The sequence below is a fragment of the Somniosus microcephalus genome, chromosome 2 (genome assembly GCF_052327205.1).
Source record: "Somniosus microcephalus isolate GS21.2 chromosome 2, FLI_Smic_1.0, whole genome shotgun sequence".
NCBI lineage: Eukaryota > Metazoa > Chordata > Chondrichthyes > Squaliformes > Somniosidae > Somniosus > Somniosus microcephalus.
This window is the reverse complement of record NC_140988.1, coordinates 173,254,483-173,271,686: the sequence shown is the minus strand read 5'-3', so window position 1 is coordinate 173,271,686 and position 17,204 is coordinate 173,254,483. Positions and strand designations below refer to the sequence as shown.

The window sequence follows — 17,204 nt, the reverse complement described above, 5'->3', positions numbered from 1 at the left end:
AGGGGCCCTTACATGATGCCCTGAGTGATCATCTCATGCCCCCCATGGTGCAAGAGCCCTTACATGATGCCCCCCATGGTGCAAGAGCCCTTACATGATGCCTTGAGTCAAATGTGCATGTGTGTGCCCAGAAAGGGCCATAGGTGCTTGCTGACACATGGCCATTGGGGCATCGCACACCCTGTAGCCATGAAGTCAGGTGCAGATGGAGGGAATCAGAAGTTTGCATAAACACCACTCACCCTAACGACCCGAGTGAGGTCGTTGAATTTCTTCCTGCACTGAACAGGGCCCCTGGTCGCCATGCTGCTGGAGTTGACCCTCTGACAAACATCCCTCCAAGCTCGGTGGTAGTCCTTTTGCTTCGGCCTCCTGCCATTGTCAGGATAGAGAACATCTCGACGGCGCTCCACTGCGGCCATCAACTGCTCCAGAGCCTCAGTGCTGAAGCGCTCTGCTCTCTGTCTCACCTTCTCCATCTTGACCAAGTTTTTTGCACCAGAGAAGGGCTTGCGCCGATTCTGAGGCCGAGGCGATGAGTGTGGAAGCTGAGGCTGACTGGCCCACCCCTTTAAGAGCCGGCCGGCGCCTGGAAGTCTCATGGTTATCGGTAATTGAGATCACCTGCGCTGCGCCCGTCCGCGCCGATATTGGGTAGCGCCGGTAGTTTTGCGCCTTAGGAGGCCCGTGCAACGTCTGAATTCGCGCCTCAATCACCTTTGGGGGCGATGCAACCCAATATCGTGCCAGGCAGCGATAAGTTTCGTCTGGCTATAAACTTTGCGCAGCACCAGTTCTAACGCCTCAAGCGGGGCTATACCCAATTTCTAGGCCATGATAATGTCTCTCTGAAATCTCGCAAATACTTCACATATCAAGGTATATGTGTACAAGGGGAAGATTTCCCCACATCCCTGTTTCCTGATAATTTTGGATATGCACAGCTCCTCTTGTAGTTGTCTGATGCTCTTCTCTTGCAAACAAAACTTTCACCACAACAAAAACTCCCCTTCCATTTTAATGATCAGTAGCAGCCCTTTAAGACCATCTGCATCACCAGATCCCCCACCTCCCCAGCAGATCCTGCTGCTGATTCAGCTCCTGTGCCTGTTTTAAATGAACGGAATTTGACTCAAAATTCAGCGAGGATAATCATTCTCCCAACCAGCACATACTGGGCTTGGATTTGAGAACCCTCGATTGGTGTTAACGGGGTCGGCAACGGCTTCAACATGGGGTCGGTTGGTAGTTAACACCAGCAATGCGACCGGCTCCATTGTAAAAGAGTCCTACTGCCGGGTGACCAAAGTGCCTGCCTGCTTCAGATGTTAGGCCCTGTTTAATATGGAAATTGGGATCTTATTTTCGGTAGGAACTGGTCGGAATCAGCGCTGCGCACAGGTGATGGAAGTGAAAAGGCCCTCTACAGGTAAGTGTTGAATTGTTTCTGTGACCCCAGCTGAGCATGAGTGCAATTCTGGGGCCCACAAAGATAATCTGGGCCGCTGCCTCCCTACGAACCCACAACCGCCGCGATCGTGGCCGCCCCATCCCGCCTCTATAACTTACCTTGCTGAAGTCACCTCTGGTTTGATATTCAGGCTTCAATCTGGCGAACTGCATCAGATTGCCTGTTTGGCGCCCTGCAGCTCACCTGCTGAATTTATGACAGGGGCTTATTTGCATGGCTGCCCAAAAGTCAACATCTGCCGTGTGCTCTAATGCCATAGGTTTGCACAGCCCTAATCTTCCTGACATTGTTAAATTGGACAACAAAATCTTTCATCCATTGTTTAGATACTGTTGCATACTCTGACTGAAAATACATTGCAGATGAAAAATCATCACATCGAACATGCACAAATATATTTGCAGCATTGCAGTTCTTTACAATCAGAACATGAGCTTTTTAAATGAGCAAAGATATTCCTGACCTGCTGAGTTTTTCCAGCATTTTCTGAAGATATTTCTCAGCTGTGCAACTTGTATTATCATGTTAGAAGATGCCACATTTCCTGTAATTCACAAGTTTCAGCTCAGGGATGTCCTTCCTTTTTATTATAATCCCAAGCATCAGTGCCATGTCTCTAAAGTGACATCATCCTGTGGGTCAGATGCAAAATGTGGAACTGAATTATTCTGCAGCCGATCTGAAACTGTTGATTTTGGGAAGAATATCTAATATACAATTAATCATATATTGCGTTATGTGATTCTCTGTAAAGTCGCAGCCCCATTTTAACCCTGTGTCAATCATGGCACTTTGAATAAAACATCTCTGCAGGTGCAAGAACGTTGAAGATATTTCTATTCCTGAGATGGAGCTGCTGCATCATCAGGCTGAAAATTCATTGCAAGTGGCAACTGGAACCAACTTTAGAACTACATATACACCATCGCACCTTTCACCAAAGCTGTAGCAGGAAGGTCCAAAGAGTCACAACACAAAATACAGCCAGTGAAAGGGAGAGATATTTCCTGGAAATCACAGAATTTAGCTCCATTTCTAAAAGTTTCAATTCAATCTTTAAAATCAAGACATAAATAATTCGCTAATTATGACAACAGATTATCTGCCTGTTGCTGCTGTAAATGATGCACAAGTTCTGAATATTTTTAAAACTGCGAAAGTGAAAGAAGGTCTGACTCAGAAGCAGGGAAATTCCCTTCCACAGAAAGTTTGACAGCTTTCACTTCTTGAGATTTTGCAAAGTGAGAGTCAAGGATCTCAATAAATAGGAGCTCATTGGACCTCTCTTCAGCAGAACTTCATTCAACAGAGAGAGAGTCACTGAGGGAGACAGAAGATCCTTCAGCAGAAATCTATTCAGCAGCACAAAGTCAAAGATGAACAGAGCAGCTACTGTAACGATGCTCATCCTGATTCTGTGTGCCATTACTGCACAGGGTATGTTGACATTTTGATCTTGTGTTTTATTTCTCATTGCACTGCAGTGTGAAAAGGAGTCTTTTCATTCAGTTACTGATCCAGCTATATATGTCCTAGTGTGCTGTTTGTTTATGCATTGAACAATTAAATGGTTGCAGATGTTACATCTTATTGATAATACAATGCTGTTTTGAATACTGAATTCTCAAATATAGCTGCATTCAATAATTTGAATCCCCATTATCCTAAAGCTTTAAGTTTATGAAAGATTTTCTTCCACACTTTTATGAAAAATATACGACAGTCATCTCCAGGTTAATATAATTAGTTTGATTAGTATTAGTTTGGACAGATAGTTAATATTTCTTTGTGGACAATGTGTGGATTAAGTGTAAAAATCTCAATGCTGAAAGCAGGTGCCAGGATTCTCTCCATGTCAATCGATAATTGAATCTAAGTTAAATTGATTTTTTTACAGGTATTCCAATCCCAGGAACCCAAGGACGATGCCTGTGCACTCAGACCAGTTCCAATTTTATCCATCCGAGGCTCATCCAGAGTTTGAAATATATTCCCAGAGGATCGCACTGTGAGACACTGGAGATAATGTGAGTAAATGTGTCAGAACATCACCGTTAACTTTCCCCTTGTGTGACCTCGATTTAAGAAGTTGTGCTCGTTATTCAAAACTTTTTGGATTAGTCACAGTTTGTTTCTGTGGCAGAGTCGAAGAATTTTCTTGTAATATCTTTACTGAATTCTCACCTTTCAGTGGAAACATCCAATTTCTGTGGATTAGATTTTAAAGGTTCACCTTCTCTTCACAGTGTCATCCAAACAAATGGGAAGAAATCATGTGTGAATCCTGATGCCAAGTGGGTGAAGATTATCATAAAAGCCAAGAAAGGTTGGTGTTTTGTGTTTGTCGGAGTTCAGACTTTGTGTGTGAATAAATGCAGAGACAGTGAATTGTTTTGTCACCATGTTTGCCCTCTCCTCCTTGGCCAAGGGCGTTGATTCCTCTCTGCTGCACATTCCCACAGGCTTTTGGTGCATTCTGGTACTTTTCCCAAGTGACCATCATTTATGTGTGAGCCGTGACAGTCAATAGTCGTAAGCCATTCAACCACAATGCTGAGACTAATTGTCGTACCTTTAGTACCCATCTGAGTTCAGCCAATTAAGCACAGACGAATGATCAGAACAGGGACTTTAAGAATATAAGATTTAATATAAATCTTCACCACTTTCATTTCCTTTTTCTGCTGCCTTCCTTCCGTTATGGTCAGCTCCACGATTTTCTGCTCTGTTGTCTGAAGGCTGTAAGCTGCTCTAATGCATCATTTTTAAATTACTGTTCTACTTAAGCCTTTAGCGTAATATGTCCAGCAGACTCATCAGGACTGAGATTTTAAATGCACATATGTTTTCAAGTTGTACAGAAAAGTTGTTAAGGAAAATCTAGACCATCTTTTCTTCCAGTCTTGTGTCATCCACCATTGTCAGAATTCAAGATTTTGCTCACCATTTACTAACTTTGCATTATTCCTCGAATGTTCTTTATTCACCAAATAATTCTTCTCTCTCCTACCCCGTGCATCCTGCGTGTTAAAACCATACTGCAAAATCAATGAATTGTTAACAAAATCGCAAGCGTCAGCAATGCTGCTCAACTTATGTAAATGTCAGATTGCTAATTTTCCATAATTATGATGTTGAAGACATTGTGCACTTTACTAAAGTAAATATCTGCAGTTATTACTATATTAATTTTATTATTTAATTTAATTTCAGGTGCCAGGCGGCACAACTGAGAACAGAAGCCGCTATGGGCTGGACTCGATTCCACACCTGGGTGACCTGAAGTACAATGAACGTTGCAATGAAGGAAGCTCTGTCCAGGGTGTTAACTCTCTGAGGTCACCTTCTGATAGTTTGTTCAAATGCTTTCTCTTCAGTGTTTTCTGAAAATGACTTCACCGTTTAACCCTGTCACACGCTAATTGTTTACCCACGGCTGAAGAAACCAGTCTGACCTTCCTTATTAAACTTTGTGCTAAGACTGAGGTTTCGTTCACAGGGTGTGATGTGTTTGGTTATTTAGAGTAGACTCTGGTCCAGTTACAAGTTACTCTGTGACTGAATACTATTTGTTTACAATGCTCCATAATTCTCACCAGAAAAGGTGTGGGTACAGGAGGAATTATTAATAGATTTATGAACTTGTGGAGGAATCTAACTGAGACAGATAATGTCAGTTGTTACATTTTTGTGTTTGAAATCAGGGTGGAACATGATGCTAGTTTTGGAATAACTCAATCTATGCACTTCCATGGATATATTGTTCAAAATGAACTTGTAATCATTTCTTTATCACACAGTACCTCCTCACTTCTACATGTTTTACCTGGAATGAGAGGCTGACAATCCATAAAGGTCCAATTTAGAAAAATCCTCCTTTGTTATTTCAATTAAAATGGTCTGGAACAAGATTGGAGTGAAAGATCTAATAAATTAAATAAACACATTCCTTCTATTACTTGTAGATCTACTGTAATGTTACATTGATTCAAACTAATTTACAAACCAAACTTAGTGCAATTTTTCTTTCCCTGCTGAAACCCTGTTGATATTCTCTGTGATATGTTGATGGCAGGATATAGAGTAGATAAAGGATTTTAATTGTTCAGCAAACATATTCCAGTTCCAGTTTGAATGAAAACTTTATATGAAAATACAAGAGCAATTGCCTGTCACTAACATTGGTGCCATTTTACTGCAGTGTTTATTGATCAATGACATTTTAACTTGAACCTTGGGATTTTCTCTATAAACATCAGACCTTAGGATCTATCCAAAACTGAAGTTTGTGGATACAAAGTCACTGTCAAAATGATATTGTGTGCAATATACCTACATTTTAGAAGGTAGTGCTGCTTATTGTATGATACGAACTGGAAGAAATGACATTTGTAAATAGAACGAATGTATGTACTGTGATCAGTAGAAATCTTTTGCACTGAGAGATTTTTCACTGACTGGTCCAGTTGACTGAAAGTCTCAAAAGATCATTGTGTAAAAGTTGTGTTGAGTATAAAGCTGTGTATCACTGACGAAAGTTGCTACACGTGACTGAATTGGGTGTGAATGACCCTTTTGAGCGTTTTTGTACCTTTATCCCCAAATGTATTTAAGTGATTAAAATAAACTACATTTCTTATGAAGAATGTGTTGTCGCTATTTCTCAATCTTCAGCAAAACAGTTGTGTGATTCTCTAGTAGAACAATTTAATGGACTGATTAATAAAGAGCAATTTGTTCAGGGTACGCCTTGGAGAATAATAAAAGGTGCAGGTATTTGCAGTGAGACAGATTTCAGGACGAATTCTGCAAAATCTCAATGGGTTTTGATGGTATCTTTAACTCACCCCACCCGCTGATAGCGGGGTGGATGGGTTGTTATGATGTCATGTCGGGGGGTGGGGTGTTATCATCCCTGCTATTGTAACTTCTCTCAAAACAGGCAGACGGGGTCTGCTCTACAGTTAATTTCAACTCAGGAAATCGGGAGGCTCGCACAGGGCCAAATCATACAGCCAGATCATGGCGGGGGTCAGCAGTGTGGCCGGACGAAGCCATAGTAAATAGTTTCATTCATCTTTTCTGAGGATTCTTTGTGGATACAGGGAGCTGGAGTGTTCCCCCAGATACTCCTAAGGAGTGCTCGGGCCTCCCTTGCCCCTGCCTTCTCCCTCCCAGCCGCGCTCCTTTAAACCACCTCCCACAACCCAGCACTAACTTTATGTTTGGGAATCGTTCCCTTGGGTCCTGGTGGCATCAAGCTCCCACCTGAATTCCCACTCCTGCCCATCGGCTCTGACATCACTCCCACCGGTCTCGAGCAGGAGACAGTGCCGCACGAGTCAAATGAGGCCCGGATATTGAAATGGCTGGAGCTTCACACTCAACTCTCTGCGGGGATTTCCTGTTTCTGTGCCGCATACCCTATGTAAATCTGGGAAGAGATTGGTAGAACCCTATGGCGAGTCATTATTAGCCTTGCAGCCTGTGTGGTAACCTAGCAGAGTGGATAGCCCGCTCTATATAAAACCCACTAGTGTAGCACATATATATTCACACATTAAACCTGCTTCCTGGCCTAGTGGAAAGGCTCTTGCTTATTCCAGTGTGTGCAGAGATTTAGCTGTCAGGAGTTTGCAGGTCATTTCTGCAACCTCAGAAGCCACTCTCACCTCATTGCCGGTCACTATGAGAACTTTGAAGGATTGGGCCTCTGCTCTCTACTATATCTGCCATCTATTAGATCAGCATGTGTGTCGCTCATGCTCTCACACCTTGAACCTCAGAATCGGACCAAGATAAGCCCCAGCACCAACAACACCAGCCACACAAGCAGCAGTAGCCACAACACCAGCAGCAGCAGCCACCACAACAGTAGTCTTCTCCTCAATGACCTGATGCTCCACAGGAGAGGGGGTCAGTACAGGCATGCACCGCACCGGAGGTGATACCCCCAACACAGGGTTTACAGGCAGAGGATGAGCTCCCTGGACATGACTGAGCAGCAGTCCTTCAGGAGGTTCAGGCCATCGTGCCACGTCATCGCAGATGTTTTCAGCTTACTGGAACAAGACCTGCTGCCCAGAGGACCTGGTGGACACGCCTTACCTGTGGCTGTCAAAGTCACCACTGCCCTCAACTTCTTCACCTCAGGCTCCTTCCAGGGATCTGCAGCAGACATTTGCAGGATCTCACATTCGGTCGCCCACAGATGTATCATCGAGGTGACTGATGCCCTGTTTCACAAGTCAGCCACTTATGTGAAGTTTGCCACTAATGAAGGCAGTGTTACTGAGTGGGCGCTCGGCTTTGCAGTTCTGGCTGGCTTTCCACAGGTGATGGGCATCATCAACTGCATACATGTCAACATCAGGGCACAGCACATCACCCAGTAGTGTTTGTCAACTGCAAGGGCTTCCACTCCCTCAATGTGCAGCTGGACTGCAACCATAAATAATCATCATGCACGTGTGCACCAAATTCCCTGGCAGCTGTCATGACTCTTTCGTGCTGTGCCAGTATACCCTCCCTCAGCTCTTCGCACCACCAAACACACTTACCGGCTGGCTGCTTGGAGACAAGGGCTATCCATTAAAGACTTGGCTCATGACACCCTTGAGGAGGCCAAGCAATGAGGCCGAGGAGCGTTATAATGAAAGTCACATGTCCACCAGATGTGTCATTGAGCAAATAATAGGCATGCTCAAGATGCGCTTCAGATGCTCGATAGATCTGGAGGAGCCCTTCAGTACACACCAGCCAGGGTCTCCAGAATTGTCGTCATATGCTGCGTGCTGCACAACATAGCGCAGCAGCGAGGACTGGAGCTGTATGAGGAGCAAGGCTCTGAGCGCACAACCTCTTCAGAGGAGGAGGAGGAGCAACATCTTGAAGATGAGGAGGAGGAGGAGCAGGAGGAATTGATGTCCAGATGGCAACAGCAGCGGAGCACATTGCTGTCCGGGAGCTCAGGGATCGCCTCATCATGGCCAGATTTACTTAGCTTCCTGCAATGCACTCATATGGCTGCCACATGCTGTGACAAGCTCCCCACCGCCATCCCCAACAACACCATAAAGCATCCCTACAATGACCAAGGCATTGCGTTCAAACTGACCCCCATTGCTGGAGGTCATGTAATGTATCACCATTCGCTCCAACTCACAAAGCCACTTCAAAGGTCGCAGACAAAAATGGGCATGACCGGAAAGTGGTGAAAAGAGATACTTTTATATGTGTGATAACAGTAAGGGAACCTTAACAATAGCACTTCTTTATACACCCATGTGCATAGCCTTGTGCAGTTAGGACAGTGGCTTTTTACTTTTATGCGTCTTTCTATGAGGTGCAACCCCTGTGGCTTCAGCAGAGGTCGAGGTAGACTGCTCACATCCCTGCTGCGACAGTGTGGGCACTTTTGGCGGATGTCCTCTGGGTTTTGGAGGCTGTGAGGGCCCCGCCAAAGACTGCTCCTCCTGTGGCTTTGCAGGGGCAGACTCAACCATCGCGATCCGAGGAAGCATCTGGGACTCTGACTGAGGGAGAGGCAATGGGGGAGAAGTGGGATTGCTTTGAGAGGAGCCCCCACTTCCACATCCCCTCACACCATCATCCTTCTAATGAGCCACCCGCACTTCCCTGCTACTATAGTGATCTGGGTTGTAATGGTTGGGGTTGTCCACCGCGTAGTGCTGTAGCCAATGCTGCTGCTAAGGTCGGGGATTTTACTTCCTGTTAAGGTCAGCAAAGGTCGAATGCCAGGATGCAGGCCTGATGTATGTGTTTCCCAGTTGTTAATAAAGTATTCGGCCTAGAAATTGAGTGGGCTTTGCACCCATTTTGCGGCGCTAGAGGTCATTGCGCTGGACTTACAGCCGGTTCAGAAATTCCCTGGGGCCCTACCATCGGCGGTAGACCGGTTGCGCTGCGCCGGCACCGATGACGTCATCGGTGTGCGCAGCATCCCGGTTGCCGTGGTGACGGGCCCCAGCGCCGAAATTGAGTTGCGGCCGCCTCGCCCGTGGCAGCCGCAACTAAGACTCTGGCAACCGAGTCTTACAGGAGTTTGCGCCGGCGCATTAAGGTCGCGCGGCGGCCGGCCGCTTTCCCACCGGCCGCCTGCCCGCACCTCCCTCCCCGGACTCCTCCACCCCCCCCGCGGAACAGATGCTTCTGGGCTGCGAGCCCGGCACTTCCCCGAGGTGCCGGGCTCATTTTTGTGAAGATTTTACCGGCCAGCGGGCGGGTGCAGGCAGCTCCTCCTTAACTGAAGGAGGAGGCCTGCACTTCCCGAGCCTGCCGCACCGCATCGGGCGCCGCAGCGCCGGAATAGCGCCGCAATGCGGCAGGTAGCGCCCATTTTCAGGCGCAAACACCCTTCAGTAGCGCCGGCAGCCGTTTGGGCGCGGCGCTACTGAATTTTTGGCGCGCGCAGGGGGACTTAGCGCCGGCGCTAACTTTCCGGTGCTAAAGCCCTGGTGCGGCGCCAACTGAATTTCTAGGCCTTCGTGTTAATTCTACGATATCGCCTCTTTGAGTCCTTGTTCCACTTAATGGATTTATCACATTTGGCGACGAGGTATCTAAAAGGACCCTGATTGAATAAGAGAAGTCTGCCAGGACGTTTAAACAACAAAATTACGAGCTACGGTTAGCTACCAGTTGGAAGAGAGCATGGCTGCCACGGTAGGAACGGTTTCCGCCTTTGATATTCAAGCACAAACCTGGGAAGAATAATGTGAAGTGTTGGGTTATTTTTTTCGAAGCAAATGAAATAAATGATGCCGGAAAAAGGGAAGCCATTCAGCTTAGCTCAGTGGGAAGCCAGACCTACAGTTTGATGAGGAATCTGCTCAGTCCTGAAAAGCCTGGAGACAAATCATTTGTTGAATTAGTGGCCTTGCTAAAAGAACATTTCAACCCTAAGCCTAGTGAGATTGTACAGCAGTTCAAGTTTAATTCAAGGAACAGGAAAGAGGAAGAGAGCGTAATGGACTTTTTTTTAAAAATTAATTGATGGGATGTGGGCGTCGCTGGCTAGGCCTGCATTTAGTGCCCATCCCTAATTGCCCTTGAGAAGATGGCGGTGAGCCGCCTTCTTGAACCGCTGCAGTCCATATGGTGTAGGTACACCCACAATGCTGTTAGGAAGGGAGTTCCAGGATTTTGGCCCAGCGACAGTGAAGGAACGGTGATACTGGTCCAAGTCAGGATGGTGTGTGGCTTGGAGGGGAACTTGTAGGTGGTGATGTTCCCATGCGTCTGCTGCCCTTGTCCTTCTAAGTGGTAGAGGTCGCGGGTTTGGAAGGTGCTGTTGAAGGAGCTTTGGCGAGTTGCTGCAGTGAATCTTGTAGATGGTACACACTGCAGCCACAGTGCACCGGTGGTGGAGAGAGTGAATGTTGAAGGTGGTGGATGGAGTGCCAATCAAGCGGGCTGCTTTATCCTGAATGGTGTCGAGCTTCTTGAGTGTTGTTGGAGCTGCACTCATCCAGGCAAGTGGAGAGTATTCCATCACACTCCTGACTTGTGCCTTGTAGATGGTGGAAAGGCTTTGGGGAGTCAGGAGGTGAGACACTCGCCGCAGAATTCCCAGCCTCTGGCCTGCTCTTGTAGCCACAGTATTTATATGGCTGGTCCAGTTCAGTTTCTGATCAATGGAACACCCAGGATGTTGATAGTGGGGGATTCAGCGATGGTAATGCCATTGAATGTCAAGGGGAGATGGTTAGAGTCTCGTTTGTTGGAGATGGTCATTGCCTGGCACTTGTGTGGTGCGAATGTTACTTGCCACTTGTCAGCCCAAGTCTGAATGTTGTCCAGGTCTTGCTGCATATGGACACGGACTGCGTCAGTATCTGACGAGTCTCGAATGGTGCTGAAGTGTGCAATCATCAGCGAACATCCCCACTTCTGACCTTATGATGGAGGGAAGGTCATTGATGAAACAGCTGAAGATGGTTGGGCCTAGGGCACTGCCCTGAGGAACTCCTGCAGTGATGTCATGTGATTGAGATGAATGACCTCCAACAACCACAGCCAACTTCCTTTGTGCTAGGTATGATTGCAACCAATGGAGAGTTTTCCCCTTGATTCCCATTGACTTCAGTTTTGCTAGGGCTCCTTGATGCCACACTCCATCAAATGCTGCCTTGATGTCAAGGGCAGTCACTCTCACCTCACCTCTTGAGTTCAGCTCTTTTGTCCATGTTTGGACCAAGGCTGTAATGAGGTCAGGAGCTGAGTGGCGCTGGAGGAACCCAAACTGGGCATCAGTTAGCAGGTTATTGCTGAGTAAGTGCCGCTTGATAGCACTGTCGACGACACCTTCCATCACTATGTAGCGGTGTTGCATAATTTAGCACAAGATTGCAATTATGGGAACAACCTGAAGGAAATGCTGCGAGATAGGCTAGTTTGCGGAATTATGGACGACCGAATGCAGCGTAGATTATTATCCGAGACTGGGCTTACTTATGAAAAAGCATTGGAACTTGCTCAAGCCATAGAGACAGCAAACCGAGATGTAAAAGAAATACAGGGTTCAGACAGGGCTAATAATACGCAAGTTGCAGGTCAGGTTGTTGTGCACAAGTTGAACATGCATCAGAAACTACAACGTGAGCATGTGAAGGCATGTTATAGATGCGAGGGCGATCACCTGGTGAGTGAATGCCGGTTTCTGGAGGAAAAGTGCTGCAAGTGTGGGAAACAAGGACACATACAACGAGCTTGCAGGGCGAAATCACCTGTGGAGGAATCCAAACCAAAAGGGGGAGGGCAGCAAAACCAAGGGAGAGAAGTGAAAAAACATGGAGCACACCACATCAGCGGGGAAGCTGAGGAAGAAGAGGACATGTTCATAATGTATAGCATGTTAGCGAACATTCCAAAAGTGGCTCCTATCACATTGCAACTGACAGTAAATGACTCTAAGGTGAACTTTGAAGTGGATACAGGGTGCAGCGTGACCATAATGAACAAGGTAGAGTATTCAAAATTGTGGAACCGTGCAAAAGTTCCAGAGTTAAAGCCTTGCTCCCTGCATCTTAAAACATATACAGGTGAATGAGTAGCAACATTAGGTACAGCTAATGTAACTGTGCAACACAGGGACACAGTGGAACAGCTACCTGTAGTTATAGTATCGGGTACCGGACCAAACCTGTTAGGTCGGGGCTGGATAAAAGAACTTAAATTAGACTGGGGAGCTGTACATCAAATAGATGCGGGCAAACAGTTGACTTTGTAAGAAGTGTTGAGTGAACATGAGAACATGTTCAAGGAGGAACTTGGCACGTTTAATGGCCCCCCAGCTAAGATTTATGTAGACAAGGAGGCACCGCCAAGGTTTTTTAAACAATGACCTGTGCCTTATGCCATGAAGCCAAAGGTAGAGGCTGAGCTTGACCGTCTATTGAGAGAGACCATACTGGAGCCAGTGAAATGTTCAGAATGGGCAGCTCCCATAGTACCTGTTTTAAAACCGGACAATTTGGTAAGACTCTGTGGAGACTATAAATTGACAGTCAATCGGGTGTCCAAACAAGAGCAGTGTCCTATTCCCAAAACAGAGGACCTCTTTGCAAACCTGGCTGGAGGAAACAAATTCACAAAGTTGGATATGAGTCATACCTACTTGCAGATTACACTGGATGACGAATCAAAGAAGTATGTCACCATAAATACACACAAGGGCTTGTTTACATATAACCGCTTACCGTTTGGTGTCTCATCTAGTCCAGCTATCTTCCAGAGGACAATCGAAGGTGTACTGCAAGGGATTCCACATGTTTCCATCTATCTGGATGACATTCTGGTGACGGGACGAACCGACCAGGGGCATCTGAGCACTCTGAGAGAGGTACTAAAGAGATTGGAGAGGGCAGGGTTCCGGCTAATGAGGAGTAAGTGCACTTTCCTGGGGAATGAGGCAGTGTTCCTGGGACACAGAGTGGACGCCGCCGGGCTCCATCCACTCAAGGAGAAGGTACAAGCACTGCAGGACGCCCCTGCTCCTACAAATGTGGCTGAGTTAAAAGCTTACCTGGGACTGTTGAACTATTATAACAGGTATTTACCAAACTTGTCAACAGTGTTAGCACCTCTTCGCAAACTACTGCACAAGGAGACACAGTGGCAGTGAGGAGAGGAGCAGGGGGTTTCATTTAAACAGTCCAAGAAACTGATGCTGTCGTCGGATGTGCTGGTTCACTACAATGCAGAGAAAGACATCATTCTCTCTTGTGACGCTTCACCTTACGGGGTGGGGGCAGTTCATTCACACTGCATGGAAGATGGAACTGAAAGACCAATAGGGTTTATGTCCTGAACTCTAACACCAGCGGAAAAAACTATTCCCAGTTAGACAAAGAGGGGTTAGCAGTAATGTTTGGGTTACAGAGGTTCCACAAGTACATATATGGCAGGAAGTTCACCATATGCACCGATCATAAGCCTCTTCTCTCTCTTTTCAATGAAATGAAAGCAGTTCCACAGATGGTGTCACCCCAGATCCAGAGGTGGGCCATGACGTTGAGGGCAAATGAGTATGTCATCGTCTACAAGGTGGGCAAGTACCATGGGAACGCAGATGCCTTGAGCTGTCTTCCACTGCCAGGCACACCTATCCGTGCAGCTCCAGAGGTCAGAGTGTTGATGTTGGAGGACACTGACACGGCACTTGTGACTGCAGAGCAAGTAAGAACATGGACAGGTAAAGATCCAGTACTGTCTAGAGTTCAAGAGTATGTGGTGAGGGGGTGGCCACAGCATCCGGAAGGGGCTGACTTCACACCCTACAGTGTCAGGAAAACAGAGCTGAGTGTGCAGGATGGTTGCGTGTTGTGGGGAGCACGAGTGATTATTCCACAGCCAGCACGACAGTCTATCCTAGAGCAACTACATCAGTGTCATCCTGTGGTCTCGCGTATGAAAGCCTTGGCTAGGAGTTACTTGTGGTGGCCAAAGCTAGATGAGGAGATAGAAAATCTAGTCAAGACATACAGCACTTGTCAGGAACACCAGAAGGCACCAGCAGCGGCTCCTCTCCACCCCTGGGAGTGGCCGGATAAACCATGGAGAAGATTGCACTTGGATTATGCGGGTCCATTCATGGGGAAGATGTTCCTCATAATCATTGATGCACATTCCAAATGGATGGATGTTTATCCTGTAAATTCTGCTTCCGCCTCTACTACTATAGACTACCTGCGTCGGAGCTTCAGTAATCAAGGGCTACCGGAGATCGTGGTAAGTGACAATGCCACTTGTTTTGTGAGTACAGAGACAAAAGAGTTCTTGAGAAAAAATGGCATAGTGCAGGTGACCTCGGCTCCATATCATCCGTCCTCAAATGGACTTGCGGGGAGAGCCGTACAAACATTTAAAGAGATGATGAAAAAAAGTGCAGAAGGGAGTTTAGCAGCCAAAGTGTCACGGGTTCTGTTCAGCTACAGAATAACACCTCAATCCACCACAGGACTCTCTCCTGCTGAGATGTTATTAGGTCGTAGACTACGCTCCACTCTTGACCTTGTCCACCCAGACCTAAAAAGGAAAATGGAAAACAGACAAAACAAACAAAAAGAGAACCATGACAAAAGAACAAAGAGCCGAAGTTTTGGAGAAGGAGATGCGGTCCTTACCAGGAATTTCAGTTATGGACCAAAGTGGATTCCTGGTTTCATAGACTCAATGACCGGTCCAGTATCATACAAGGTCATGTTGGGAGATGGTAGGGTAGTTCGCAGACATGTAGATCAGATACTTCCCAGACATGGGGAAATTGAAATGAAGGTTCCAGATGCAATGACTGAGGACAGGTTTACCCCCAGTTATCCAAGTGCATCTGTGGTGCCACCACCAGGGACAGAGAAAATTCCACAGGAACCCATTCATCAAGAGAGAACCATCGTTGCAGAGTCAGATACTCCAAGTACTGCTCAGGAGCAGCTGGTGGCTTCACCACAAACAAGCAGGGACTTTACTGTTAGACGTTCACAAAGGCCTCGCAAGCCACCAGAGAGATTGATACTGACCTGTTAGGTTCATCAAGTATGGAACATGGTGAATGGAGACTTCTTATGTGACCCTTAGGAATGGTTGTTTGTTAAGAAATTCATACTGAAATCTTAAGGGGGGAGGGATATAGTGATCTGGGTTGTTATGACTGGGGTTGTCCACCGGGTGGTGCTGTAGCCAATGCTGCTGCTAAGGTCGGGGGTTTTACTTCCTGTTAAGGTCAGCAAAGGTCGAATGCCATGATGCAGGCCTGATGTATGTGTTTCCCAGTTGTTAATAAAGTACTTGTGTTAATTCTATGATATCGCCTCTTTGAGTCCTTGTTCCACTTAATGGATTTATCACAGCTACCAAGGAGCTGGAAAGCAGCTTGCTGCACAGCAGTGGGCTAATGAGGACCCAAGTCAACGTTTAGATCCCTCCTAGAGAGGAGGACTAGGAGCCTTTGCCATGTGTTCTCCATAGCTAGCATGTGCTCATGTGATTGGCACATTAGCTGCTCCATGCAGGTGGCTGTCCTTTCAATGGAAGAGCACATCGTCACCATCACCTGTGACACAGTGGTGCTCATGTTGGAGATGGACTCCTCCATTCTCTGCACATTTGCAGACATCATGGCTTCAAAACCTGCCAGAACCTCCTTCATTTCTTGCTGCCCCTCCAGGATCACCCTCTTTCTCGATGGCCCCCGAGGTCAGAGACTGTGTAAGGGGTTTTCCTTGAGAGATTTCCCTGAGGTTTCTCTCTCTAGCGGCCTCTCTCTCTTGCACAGTAAAACCTTGAGTGGTTCGACCCACTCGCCCCTTAGATTCTATACTCTGAACTTAGGGGCAGGAACTACAATGTAGAGAAAACTCTTGTAGGCCAAGTTTGATGGAATAAAAGGAAATTTTATTGCATAAGGAAAAATATCAAATCAAATGCAAGCAGATAAGGGAGTACATGGGAGGGAAAAAAAACACACAAACAAATCATAATGACACAGTACTAACTAAGGCAAATACAGGCATCTTATATTCTACAAAGATCATCATGAAATAAGGAAACACACGGAACATCGAGGGACAACAACTCATGTTAATTGTACCCTTAAATCCACCCCCTTATTAAACCTATCTAGATCTGATTGTGAAGGGCCAGAAACATGCTCACCAATCCCACTAGGAAGTGCAAGGTTTTGAAATTGAGTCTGTGTTTGGTCCTTTCAGGCGTTTCATCTCCACGTGGATCATGGAGCCCCTGCGAGCTGCGCCACACCTCTCTCCTGAGGTGGGGGTCGGGGGCGGCTGGACACCGGTGGGCCTGGATGTCGGCGGGGTCGAGGATAGTCGGCTCGACCCTGGTTAGAGGAGCCTTGGGCTGGCTCCCATCGCTTCTTCAGTTTCTTTTTATCTCTTCTCCCGAGCCGGAGTGGCTGGAAGGTTTCTTCTCTTGGGGTTTTTATTTTTTTGTCTCTGCTCCCAAGTTGGGTCGATGGCCTCTCGTTCCGGCAACGGCCCGGGGATGGTCGATGATCTCCCGATGTGTTTCTCCGGGGCGGGACGCCGGCTTTGAGACGGCCTTCTCGATGTTGGCTTTCTTCTTCCTCCTGCGAGTGCCTGCTTCTTCTTTTGGCTGTGATTCAAGCTCTCCCAACTGCAACTGTCTCCAAGCTGTGTCTGTGTTCAAGCTTGCCCCAACTGCCGAAAAATCTTCCAGATATACCTTTCTT

The 17,204-nt window shown here is 46.7% G+C and overlaps 1 protein-coding gene across 1 annotated transcript; it reads left to right on the top strand.

Annotated features, from left to right (window-relative positions):
- The first annotated feature begins 2,428 nt into the window (after window positions 1-2,428).
- On the top strand, window positions 2,429-6,111 carry LOC147123124 (interleukin-8-like). Its single transcript, XM_085966845.1, has 4 exons — window positions 2,429-2,908; window positions 3,369-3,498; window positions 3,718-3,797; window positions 4,685-6,111. Exons 1-4 carry the CDS (start codon window positions 2,848-2,850, stop codon window positions 4,702-4,704), a joined length of 291 nt encoding a protein of 96 aa, XP_085822971.1. The 5' UTR covers window positions 2,429-2,847; the 3' UTR covers window positions 4,705-6,111.
- The last annotated feature ends 11,093 nt before the right edge of the window (window positions 6,112-17,204 follow it).

Excerpts from the sequence above, each read along its gene's own strand:
- LOC147123124 (XM_085966845.1), top strand. The coding sequence starts at position 2,848 with ATGAACAGAGCAGCTACTGTAACGATGCTCATCCTGATTCTGTGTGCC. Across the intron at positions 2,909-3,368 it reads GTGTGCCATTACTGCACAGG|GTATTCCAATCCCAGGAACC; the intron begins GTATGTTGACAT and ends ATTTTTTTACAG. Across the intron at positions 3,798-4,684 it reads TATCATAAAAGCCAAGAAAG|GTGCCAGGCGGCACAACTGA; the intron begins GTTGGTGTTTTG and ends ATTTAATTTCAG.